Raw genomic sequence first — 11,906 nt, forward strand, 5'->3', positions numbered from 1 at the left:
ATATACATAACTTAATAATTAATATAATGGTATATTAATAAAAATATTATAACCATACTAATAATTAACAAATATGATTTATATATTTATTTATGAAAAAATAGAGTCAATTATCATTTTCAAAATCATTCTATATACATATATTGATCTAATAATGAAGGATCTGGAAGTATTATAGACCTATGTATAAAGTGCATTGATAGTGATATGGGACAATAATATGGAACTTTTATACATTGATAGAGATTCATGTACAGAGATACTTGAATAAAAACAAACATGAATATGGACCTTGTTGAAATCCTTGTACGTAGATGTGTTAAATGAACATGAATTTATTCTTTTTTTTTTTTTTTGAATAGGTGTTTGAAAGGAAATTTAAGGTTGCTTTGCATAAAATCCACAGCAAGACATTGATAATCTGCCAAATATATGTAAAAGTTCTTGTTGAACAGAGAAATAATTTAGAAGAAAGGGTTGCTAGAAGAACTAGAAACAATGCATCCATTGCATTTATATATTGTTATTTTGGAATTCTTAATTCGTATTCAGAAATCATATAATATATAGATATAATATGATTAGTTTGAAGAGAGGGGGCCATGAATTTTGTTTTATGGTTTTGGTTAGGTTTTATTTGTGGAATAGGCTATAACGACCGACTGGCTTGATTTCAGTCAATTTGGTTCAGTTTTTTAGTTAAATCGATTTCTTTTAATAAAAATTATGAATTCAGTTTTATCAATAAAATCAAATTATTTCAGTTTGGTTCAATTTTTGTACTATTTTTTTTTTTTATCAGGGTAATTTAATCTATTTCGGTTCAACTAAATGCTCATTTATACTTTCAAATTTTTTAAAAAATGAATTTTTCTATACACATCACCTTTTCATTCTTTAAGAAATCGTTGGGTCGGCCATAAAGCAGACAAGTTTGAAGCTTGCAAATGTACCTTTCAACATAAGATACCATTTCATCTCTTGAAAACAAAAGCAAAACTAGTAAAAGCCTTCCCGTTTTCCTGCTTTCTTTCCATATTCTTTGGCTTCTGCTCCGATGAGATGCTCTTAATATTGTTATAAATAAATCAAAGAACAACGAAGCAGAACATGCCACCATTATATATTACTTGGCACTCTGCAACTGCTCTAACAAGAAATGGCCAACTCGTCTGTCATAATATTGCTTCCTTTCTTTTCTGCTAAATCTTAATTTCTTTATCCTGTCTGCCAGTTGTGATGCAAAACTTTTTCGTGAGAAGCTCTAGTACCTTTCTTTCTTTCTTTAACTAAAACATGTCCCAATCTCCATTTTGTTTTTTCCCAATTTGAACCGTCAAAGTATTCTTGAGCTGTACCTTATGCATCAATCAACACAAATTAATTAATCTCCTCTCGTACAGTAGATCGTGAGAGAAAAGTGTTTCTAATTTTTACCGTTCATTATCTAATATATTATTAATATTATTAACAAGATGACTCTCTAATCTATTAGGTTCAGACCAAATTTTATTCACACTAGATCGACCCATTAATAGGTATAACGTTCAGTGAATATTTGCTCACCGCATTAGATTATATTTAATTGGCTTATTAAGAATAAAGTGCTTAATTAATAAATATTTACTTTGTATATGAGGATGGGATCAAACTTTAAACCTCATTAGGATATAAGAATATTGAACCTCTCGTCTCATTAGCCATGCGTGAACTTCATTTTCACTTTTAACACATGCTTCAACTATAACATAAAAATGGGAAAATTTTCTTGTAGTTTGACTTTTCACCCTTTTGAAGTCAGACTATATATATATATATATATATATATATATAAGTGAAAAAAAATTATATTTGCCAGAAAATACAAAATCATGTATATGAATACACGACCATTCTCAAAAAAAAAAAAAAAAAAAAAATACACGACCAACGGCATATTGATGTATATATATGCTCGGTTTCTTATTTGGAAATAATTTCACTGAAAAAGTTTAACTAATTAGCTTAGTTTTCAGACAACTCAGTAGATTCCCGACTAGAAGATAAAATTTGTTTTCTCACCTTTATGAGGACTGAAGTAGCTTAATTACTATTCCAATCAGCACCATATGTTAACGTCTATCAATTAAGATAATTGAGTTTAATTATCATTTTCGAGAAGGTTGCACGAAGTGATCTAATAATGAAGGATATGGAACTATTATAGACCTGTATATAAAGTGCGTTGACAGTGATCTGTGACATTAACGTGGAATATTAGTGCATCGATGGAGATTCACTTGAATGAAAACAAACATATACGAATATATGGACCGTTCTGGAATCACTGTAGAATTGCAGACAAGTTTAAATGAACTTTCTTTGTAAATGATGATGTCTAAGCAGACAAAAAAAATGACAGGTTGCATTTGCATATGTGACTTTCTTATTTGCTGATCGAAAAAAAAAAAAAAAAAAAAACAAGTAAAATTCTTTCCCAGTTTTCCTTCTTTCTTTCCTAGTTTTCTGGCTTCTGATCAGATGAGATGCTGTCACTGTAAATAAATAAAAGAAAAACGAAGCAGAACATGTCACCATAGTACGACTTGGTACTGAGCAAATTGCTCTAAATTTGCCTTCACATGATCAACTAGTCAATCCCAAACTGCTAAATTATCCTCAGATCATGGAAACCAGAAGAAGTTATTGCTTTTCCTATAACCTGTCAATGGAAATCATGTGCCAGGAATATATATATATAATCTTCTGAAAAAACCAGCGTGAAAAACCGGTCAAAGACTGAAACTTGCAGACAGATAAAAGGATGAAAATGAGACAGAGAAAGAGAGGTTGTTGTTATATGAAAAATTTTGCTAGATTATAGAGAAAGATAGGAAAGGTTAATTTCTTGGATGGTTTTTAGAAAATCAAGAGGCAAGCTTTGGGAGTATTAGCAGTTTTCAGATTGAATAAAAACGCCAGAGAAAAGAAGTATGGGTTCAGTCAGCAGGTTTTTCTTCGTCCAACACCCGTTCACCCTATTAGCTCCAAACTCTATAGTCTTTATTTTTCATTGTATATATATATACATATATATATATATATATATATATATATATATATATATATATATATAGTTTTATAGTTATTTGTTTTTTTTTCATTTACGTTAGCTTTGTATTTATCTATTTATATTAACAATAAGACTAAATTACTATTTAAGCATTGAGTTATTATGAATTTTTTACTTAACATTTTTATTAAAAAGACACTACATTTCTATTCCATTAAACTTATTAGTTCTAAAATTTTCATAAATTTCTTTTAAACAATCCATAAAAAAAACTCAAATAAACTTATAAAATTATGAAAAAAAATTTTCTAAATTGCCCTAAAACAAGTAACAATATTTTGTTTTTATGCTGTAAAATTGTCATAAAATAAAAATTCAATATATCATGAATATACAGTTTTTATTTTTGCAATTTTATTTTGTTAAAGAGACTTATTGCTCTATTGGGCAAACTTGCATTTCTATATTTAAGTATATCATTTTTCTCATGTACTTATTCGACATGGGATTTGACTAAAATTATTACATACATCCCCAATTGAATTAAGTTTATATATTTAATGAAGAAGTAATAGAATTAATGCAATAATAATAAAATCAAAACATATATCTTTTGGTACTACCAAAGTATCCTCCCACCTATGGTAGTTGGTGATAGATTTTGTCATGTTGAAAGTTCTTTAGTTCTTTACAAGATACCGACTTTATTAAAAATATAATATAAAATCAAAAATATTTTTAATATAATACTTACACTAAAAATATGATTATTCAATGTATAATAGATAAACCAATAATATTTAATGAAAAAAACATCACAAGCTTTTAATTATTTTAAATAATATGGAGTTACTTCCTAATAATTTAAATGTTTCATGTCCAACGATTAGGTTAATAAATGTTTGATAAACTTTTTAATTAGTGATTTATAACTGATAATAATCACAATCAGCTACATTTTAGAGTTTTTTCTTAACAGACTTTGTTAATCTCGTAAAAATAATTGCTAATAATATTTTAACAAATACGAAATAAATAATCAGGTGACCGCTGTTGGCTATCAGCCCGTGATAGCTGGTATAAACCCGTGAAACAAACGTTCTCTTAGTGATAATACTTTCAGGGCAAGCGCATTGTAAATGGGAAGCGGACACGTGAACAGAAGAAGCACCATCAACCGCCATAACCGTTAAATTTCGCGGGTCAGATCTGTCACAAAAATTCCCTAGCCATCAAAGATTCCCCTCCACGTTGTTTGTACGCGACTCAGGTCTCTCTCTCTCTCTCTCGCTACACAGCACTGGAACGCCTTTCACATTGAAGTCAGAGAGACTCTCCATTTTGCAATGGAGTCTCACAATCTGGTCAATGGCGTCGCTACCAATGCACCATCTGCTACTAATCATGATGGCAATATTAGATCGGCTCTCATATTTCTCGGTACTGGTTGCTCCAGCGCTGTCCCCAACGCAATGTGCCTTATACAGCCCTCTGATCCTCCTTGCCATGTTTGTTCTCAGGCGCTCTCGGTTCCACCGGAGCAAAACCCTAATTACAGGTTCGATTTTCCTATTTTAATTGCTGTAGTTTCAATCAGGAATGTTTTTTTGTCCTGTGTTTGGTTGTTGAGAAAATTTAATTAATATAGATCATATTATTTTTTTTATGCAAATTAAACATTTGGATATTCATTTATTTATCTTCTTACTATTATTTTTTAATTTTTTTAATATTTGTAGGTGTAATACATCTCTGCTTATAGATTATTGCCAGAGTGATGAGAGACATAGCTATATATTGATTGATGTTGGGAAGACGTTCAGGGAGCAAGTACTTAGGTGGTTTACTTTCCACAAGATCCCTCGTGTGGATTCTGTGAGTCGTCTTTCTTCTTCATTGCACTCTTTGTTAATTATTTACACATCAACCAAAACGTTCTTGTTCTCTCATTAATGATTCATACATCAAGCAAAACTCTCTTCTACGCTGATGAATTCTTATGTTGGTTAGATAGAGTAGTCGTACAAGTTTTTATTTTATAAAAAAATTGGATTGATTTGAAAAGATTTTGTCTTTTGGTCTTGTTATAAGATTGGGTTGAGTTCAAGTTATGGAGGAAGATAAAGACTAATGAGAATGTCGATATGAGTAGCAATGTTAGTTAACTTTGTTATTGTCATAGAATTTGGTCCTAGATGGAGAAGGATTTAGAAGGAATAAAAGTTGTGGCATCTCTAAGCGGCTAGTTTTTCAAGCCTTCATTTAGTTTATTCCAGCCTTTTACTTTTAGAATTTCATAAATTGAATGGTTTGTTTGAACATTTTTGCAAATTCCAATATGCGAGTCTGTATGTAAAGCGCAAACTGTGATCTCTGCTATTGAAATTCGCACAATATGATTTTTCCTAGGTTGGAATGAAGAATATTAAGGGAAAACTTAGCAATGGGAAGCTCACCAAAAGTAGTTGGTTGCTTGGGTAGCCATGGTTGGCAAGATGAGCAAGCAATAAAATGGAAAAGAAAAAAAAATCAACCTCATAAGATTGTCAACTCTCTGCATTAATTATAATACACTATCAATCTTTTACGTATGTATGTATCGACACAAGCATACCCCTACATGTTGATAGCTTGCCTTTTTGAGAAATTCAAACATCCTTGAGTTGCCGCCTTCTGTAATTTCCATGCCAGATTTCTTTTCTTTTCATTATGAGCAACGGGGGGAATACTTTGTAAGAATATGAAATCAAACCGTAGGTGTTCATAATCTCCCATGATATCATAAAATTTAAGGGGACTTTATTTCACGTGGTCTTGGATTTGTGATACATCCTAACATATTAGTATTTCTCATTTCGCTTCATGACTGGGCTGCCTCCTTCAGGTAGTATTAGTAATAAATTTTTTTATTACTTGCAGATTATTTTGACTCATGAACATGCTGATGCAGTTCTTGGTCTTGATGATATACGTGCTGTGCAACCGTTTAGTCCTACAAATGACATTGATCCAACTGCCATTCACCTAAGTCAATCTGCCATGGATAGGTAATTTTCTTTCCTTTTCAGCTATATGCATACAGCTTTCAACAATCTGCCCAATCTCTATTTAAACTCTTTGATTGTGAGAATATGCATTTGTAGTGTGTAATAATTATGGCCGTGTGATGCTTGATCTGCTTATTATTTTGTGGTGATGAGATCTGCAATCATAAACTTAGGACCCTTTTGTTTCACCAAAGAAAAAAAAAAAAAAAAATTCCCAGGTAACAGTCACTGTAATAGTCAGTTCTGTTGAACATACATATTTAACAACTGGAATCTGAGTTGATTTATATGAGGCCATTAATTAAAGCTTGAAGTTCCTTGGATCTCCAGCTTTACTTTATGTATTTAATTGTTTCACGGGTCAGTACGAATAACTCACACGATCTAAATATCAGCTTTATGGCTGAATTATAAAGATACTGTCAGATCTCTGCTGGTTTGCTGATAATCATCAGATTATGGAGAACAAGGAATCCTTATCATACGTTGAACTCTCAAACATAGAACTTTTGTCTTTAGAATTCATGCATTTTTTTTTTTTAATTTACTGTTGCTTTTTGAATTGTCAAATGTGATCCAACTCATAACACTGCATTGATATCTGCTAAAACTTTTGAAAACAGCATTGCAGTGAAATTTCCTTACCTGATAAAGAAAAAATTAAGGGAAGGTCAAGAAATAAGACGGGTAGCACAGTTGGATTGGCAGATAATTGAGGAAGACTGTCAGAGACCATTTGTTGCATCAAGCCTGCAATTTGTTGCTTTGCCAGTTAATTAGTTTCCTTAAACTTCTCTTGAAGACATTGTCTATATTTATACACACGGAGAGACAAGCAGATGGTTCATACACATGCCCTTGTTTCTTATGTTTGTTTCATAATGCAGGTGATGCATGGAGAAGATTATGTTTCTTTGGGTTTTCTCTTTGGTGAAAAAAGTAGAGTAGCTTATATATCTGATGTTTCACGTTTCCCTGCAAGTACAGAGTACGGTGAGTCTTAATCTGTTCATCTTTCTGATGATAATTAATTTTTATGCATATTTTATCCAATTTCCATCTTTTCTGAGATTTTTAATTCCTGTGAAATGAACAAAGATTCTTTTCTCATGTAGAAAGAGATTTGCTGTTGTTTTTGTATAAGATGGAGGACTGTTTTATGGATTCATATCACATTTTTTATAATTTTTTTTCCCTTTCATTTAATAAATCTTTCTTTCGGCAGTGATTTCAAAAGCTGGGGCTGGGCAGTTGGATCTTCTTATCTTAGACACATTGTACAAGGTGAGTCAACAAAATTATGTTTACTTGTACTTCCTGAATTGACCCTCAATTGTTTCAAAGGAAAGAAGATCTATTAGCAGCATAATGATTAGGGGTTCCCATATGCTGATTCATCCACATGTACCCATGCTAACAAAATTTCAGCAGAATATGCATGAGTTACCTGGAAATGAGCATGTATTGAATTATTGACATGTTTCGCACAGATATATAAACATGAATTCTCTAATAAGCTCTAATAAGGCGAGCCATTAGCTATAGGTCTCACTTCCTCACACTAGTGGACTATTCCATTTTAGCCTTCTTTCCGATACTCTAGATTAACTTAAATTTTTGAAATTAAAACTTGTGGAAAAAAAGCTGTCGTTCTAAGGGAAAAACCAGCGCAATTCTCTCAAATAAATAAATTAATGGACCATTCACCTGGAATGTTAGCATTTATTTATGAGACAAAAGCTGTCATTCAAATCCATTGCATTTTATGCACCTTCTAATTTTTGCAAGGAATCATTATGATTGGTTGATATGTTTTGAATAAAGGAACTAAAGCTTAAATAGAATTTAAGGATGACATAGTTGGTTTTTCAGGTAGGCCTTTCTCTTGTATAAATACCATCTTTTGATCAATGAATTTGGCGGTGTATAATGCATGGGCCCTTTTACACTTTGAGAAACCTCCTTTTTTCTGTCCTCCCCCTTATGCCGCTGACAACACATGATTAGGCAATCTTCTGTTGCCATTCTGCTTTTCTATATGTATATAATTTCCTTGAATCACTGAACTTCTGCTTGCCTTTACTCTGCAGCGTGGCTCCCATAATACCCACTTCTGCTTTCCTCAGGTTTGTTTCTATTTGTCCATTGTCTTTCATCTTTGGAATGTACTGTCACTCATTCTGCTAATATGCAGACCCTTGAAGCTGTGAAGAGATTATGTCCCAAGCGAGCTCTTTTAATTGGAATGACTCATGAGTTTGATCATCACGAGGACAATGATTTCCTAATGGAATGGTCTAAAAGGTATGTACTTTTCTCGACTTGATGATCTTGCTCTCATTGACAGAGTGCATTTTCATTGACGCTGTTCATGTTTTGGCTGTGGGCAGAGTGCAATAGATCATATCAGTATAGTTTAAGGATTTAATATTGTGTTTTATTTCATCAGAATTCTTCTTCTTTTTATCATTGTTACCTTTGTCATTGTTTGCATGTAGGGAAGGAATACCGGTGCAGCTTGCACATGATGGTATGAGAGTTCCTATAGACTTATAGTAAGGTAAACCCAACTCTTGTTATGGAAATATATACATCTAATCTTCAGAACTTCATCAGCTTGGTAAATCTATGGAGGGGTATTATAAGGATTTTGTTGGGGGATGGCCTTGAATTGCCATTGTGAGGCCCTACCCCTATGGTTTAGGTGGCTACCGGGCTAGCACTTCTTGATTTTAGCGTTTCTGCAATCGCATGCTAATTTTTGGAATTAATGATACTAACATTTATATGCAGGTTGCGGTATTATTCTTCACACTAATCATAAGGTGTGTTCCATAATTTCCATCAAGGTGAAATTATTTATATAGCTTGAGCAGAGATCAGTTGAATAGTTAAAACATTTTATTTTTGTTGTTTTTTCAATTAGACCCTTAGTTTATATGGATTAGCAAAATTCTGTAGAAACATTAACCTTTTTTTACTGCGTATTTTATTGGGTATTGGTGCCCTTTATATGGACATATGGTCGTGCTGTTATTAAAATTAGCCAAATTTATGAATTTATTCCGAACATTACAAGAAGAATCTAATGCCCTTCTCAATTTTTATTTTGACTCGTTAATCTTAACTTTCAAAATTTCACCTATCTAAATATCCACGGATACGAGGTTCAAATTCCTTCGATGTAAAGCGAAAGCGCTGTAAAGGTGTTGCGCGAATGTTAAGCGCGCACGTCTGTTATGTGGTTGGCCGAGCCAATTGACGATAGGATGTTAAAGAATCTCTCAACTGTTTTTGCGACACTTAGGTTTTATTGTCAAATCATTCGATTGAATACTCCAATTATTAAAATTAAATTAATTAATAATTTGTTGAATAATGTAAAAATGAAAAGATTTTTTTAAAAACTTCTGAGGAGGGTATTAAGTCCAAAAAAAGAAGAAAAAAAAAATGTATAAGTTCATTAATAGCATGAAAATATGGAATTTGTATTTTAGAGAAAGAACTTAATTATTGTCTATCCTGAAAAGGGATTATCCAATCAAAATACAAGACAGGATGGAAGGATATTCTTAAAAACTGTTAAAAAAATTAACTTGAAATTCTTAATAACTATTAACAAAAAAAAAGGTTTGAAACTACAAAGTATAATAGGCTCTCAGAGGCATATTTATATGTTAGGACGAAAGAGTTGTTCTAACTCAATAATTGCTTAAAAAATTACTTAAAATATCATGATTCATGGATGGTCCCCAATAACAAATTCAGCAGCCTGGACATTGAAGTGCTGGACTAATCTCAAAACTTTCGTGTTTGTTTTTTATATATGGTAATATATTTTTTCAAAAACACAGAAGGAAAATAGTTTCTGCTTGATAGCAATAGTATTGCGGGCTTTTAGAGTTTCTGTGGGCGAGACAGGTGGTGGGAAGCTTGGGAGTTTTCTAGACGTGTATTTTGGTTTCCTAGAACTCAACGTGGGGATAGGGCTGAGAATATGTTGCAACTTTGTTTGTATGCAACAATCCATATTTGCTTTGACCCAACCACGACTGACATTATCTTCAACCTCTAAATTACGTTGTATTCAACCCATGCGCTTGACTAAGCTCACACTTTGGTCTTCAGCTTCAATATTCATCCAACATTATTAATATTCAATTATTTCGTTCTCCTGTTGTAATTGATTTGTGTAAACATCTAGAAATAGTCAAAGCAAAAGACTAATGAATATAATGAATTGGAAGCCATTTCCAAAGTCTCAAAATACCTTTAAAAAGCTCATTTAAAGCTAAGGTCATTCCCATCTCCATTCAAATTTTTTTTTTTTCAAGTACCCATTTAGCCTTTTTTTTTTCTTGTACTGTTTCTGTCTGTTGATTAATTTATTTGATTAGAGAGAGAGAAAGCAAATTAGATGATGGCATGCTTTTTGCCTCTTAATAGCAGGAATTTGGATGTAAGCTTTTTTGTCTTCAGGCCAACTGTAGTTTTAGTTGATGAACTTCTGGAAACCCTTAAGCAGTTTTCTGGAAGCACCGAGAATCTTGGGTGTGTTCACAGTTCCATTCTCAAAAGCATCCATGGAAATATGGTAAGTGACCTAATTAACTTTTTCCTTTAATTAACCCTGATTAATTAAAATTCCCAGATCTTAAACCAAAAGATTTGCAAGTTATTTAAAGACCATGATTGACTTTATTAATCCTTAATTAATCTCCCTTCAGATCATATGGTATGGAGCATGGATGAAGAAGTCGAGTGAAAACAAAGAGTTATTAACTGAAGCCCTTGTAAGTCAATTGCACTTCATATCCATTAGGTCATGTTTAATATATTCTAATGAAATATGATCTCAATTTTTTTTTTTAATTTCAAATACATTTTATTTGCGTTAATTTTTTATTTCTTTCGATTTCTGGCCAGCTATCAATGTTAACAAATATATCAAGCATGGCAATCTTGATTGAACATGGATTCTTCGATGCATATGCCGGAGAATCAAGAGACGGTTCCTCAGCGGCGAAATTCTCAACCGGAGATGCAATATCAATGAACATGATAGTGCCGGAATCCGGAGACATAAATGAAATATCCTATGCAAATTTAGCGATATTTAAATCTCACTTCGTGAAAATGGGAGGTGCAACTGCCGGAGTATGCCTGAAATGCCAAAGCAAGCCTAGAGTGGCATGTCTTTATGTCTGGAAATCTCTGCAATTTTGTTACTCCTGGATTATAAATTCTGACCATAGAAAGACCATGCTTCCATATCTTGAACGTTTTTCTTTTGACATTAAGTATGATATTTTTAGGGTAATTTTTGTTAGTAGTGAAAATGTGTCAAGTTACAAGCATCGTTCTCCTAATCACATGTTACAAAATGGAGGCAATAGCAAAGAAAAGGGAACAGTAATTATGCAAGGTTGAAACTTTTGAACCATGTAAATTAATGATGTATAATGTAAATTAATAGTGTTCACTAAGTCGTATGCCTCTTTCTTTTATAAGTTAAGACTAAAAAGAGTATCGTGATCGTCCCAGGATAACTTTTTTATGGTAAAGAAGTATACCTGATTGTACAAGCAATACTAGGTAGAGTGCCAAAGGGAAATACAGCGCCCCAAGAAATTTTGTATATAATAATGTGTAACATAAGCAATTAATTGATAGTAACCTGATTAGTCGTTTCGTCATGCTGTTGAACGACCGGTCGGCTACTCACCATAACCAAGCTCAGCTGATCATTCATTTGGCTGTAACCTTTCTTTTGGCTTTGTCCCTGTCGTTAAACGACACGTCGAATA

The 11,906-nt window shown here is 32.4% G+C and overlaps 2 protein-coding genes across 2 annotated transcripts; both read left to right on the forward strand.

Annotated features, from left to right (window-relative positions):
- Window positions 1-4,152: 4,152 nt before the first annotated feature.
- On the forward strand, window positions 4,153-9,119 carry LOC105634027 (putative hydrolase C777.06c). The gene is made up of 10 exons (XM_012216782.4): window positions 4,153-4,610; window positions 4,792-4,927; window positions 5,972-6,099; window positions 6,723-6,870; window positions 6,987-7,092; window positions 7,325-7,383; window positions 8,190-8,225; window positions 8,294-8,403; window positions 8,598-8,659; window positions 8,893-9,119. Exons 1-9 carry the CDS (start codon window positions 4,399-4,401, stop codon window positions 8,653-8,655), a joined length of 993 nt encoding a protein of 330 aa, XP_012072172.1. The 5' UTR covers window positions 4,153-4,398; the 3' UTR covers window positions 8,656-8,659; window positions 8,893-9,119.
- A 950-nt stretch (window positions 9,120-10,069) lies between these two features.
- Window positions 10,070-11,585, forward strand: LOC105634263 (uncharacterized). The gene is made up of 3 exons (XM_012217101.4): window positions 10,070-10,693; window positions 10,827-10,892; window positions 11,026-11,585. The coding sequence occupies exons 1-3, from the start codon at window positions 10,517-10,519 to the stop codon at window positions 11,527-11,529; spliced, it is 747 nt and encodes a 248-aa protein (XP_012072491.1). The 5' UTR covers window positions 10,070-10,516; the 3' UTR covers window positions 11,530-11,585.
- The last annotated feature ends 321 nt before the right edge of the window (window positions 11,586-11,906 follow it).

Source organism: Jatropha curcas, chromosome 11 (assembly GCF_041381405.1).
Source record: "Jatropha curcas cultivar XTBG-Jc1 chromosome 11, XTBG_Jcur_1.0, whole genome shotgun sequence".
NCBI lineage: Eukaryota > Viridiplantae > Streptophyta > Magnoliopsida > Malpighiales > Euphorbiaceae > Jatropha > Jatropha curcas.

Bases quoted from the DNA above. Each gene is read 5' to 3' on its own strand.
- LOC105634027 (XM_012216782.4), top strand. From the start codon at position 4,399: ATGGAGTCTCACAATCTGGTCAATGGCGTCGCTACCAATGCACCATCT. The intron at 6,100-6,722 runs GTAATTTTCTTT...TTTTGAAAACAG, and splicing joins AGTCAATCTGCCATGGATAG to CATTGCAGTGAAATTTCCTT. The intron at 8,404-8,597 runs GTATGTACTTTT...GTTTGCATGTAG, and splicing joins CTAATGGAATGGTCTAAAAG to GGAAGGAATACCGGTGCAGC.
- LOC105634263 (XM_012217101.4), top strand. From the start codon at position 10,517: ATGATGGCATGCTTTTTGCCTCTTAATAGCAGGAATTTGGATGTAAGC. The intron at 10,694-10,826 runs GTAAGTGACCTA...ATCTCCCTTCAG, and splicing joins AAAGCATCCATGGAAATATG to ATCATATGGTATGGAGCATG. The intron at 10,893-11,025 runs GTAAGTCAATTG...ATTTCTGGCCAG, and splicing joins AGTTATTAACTGAAGCCCTT to CTATCAATGTTAACAAATAT.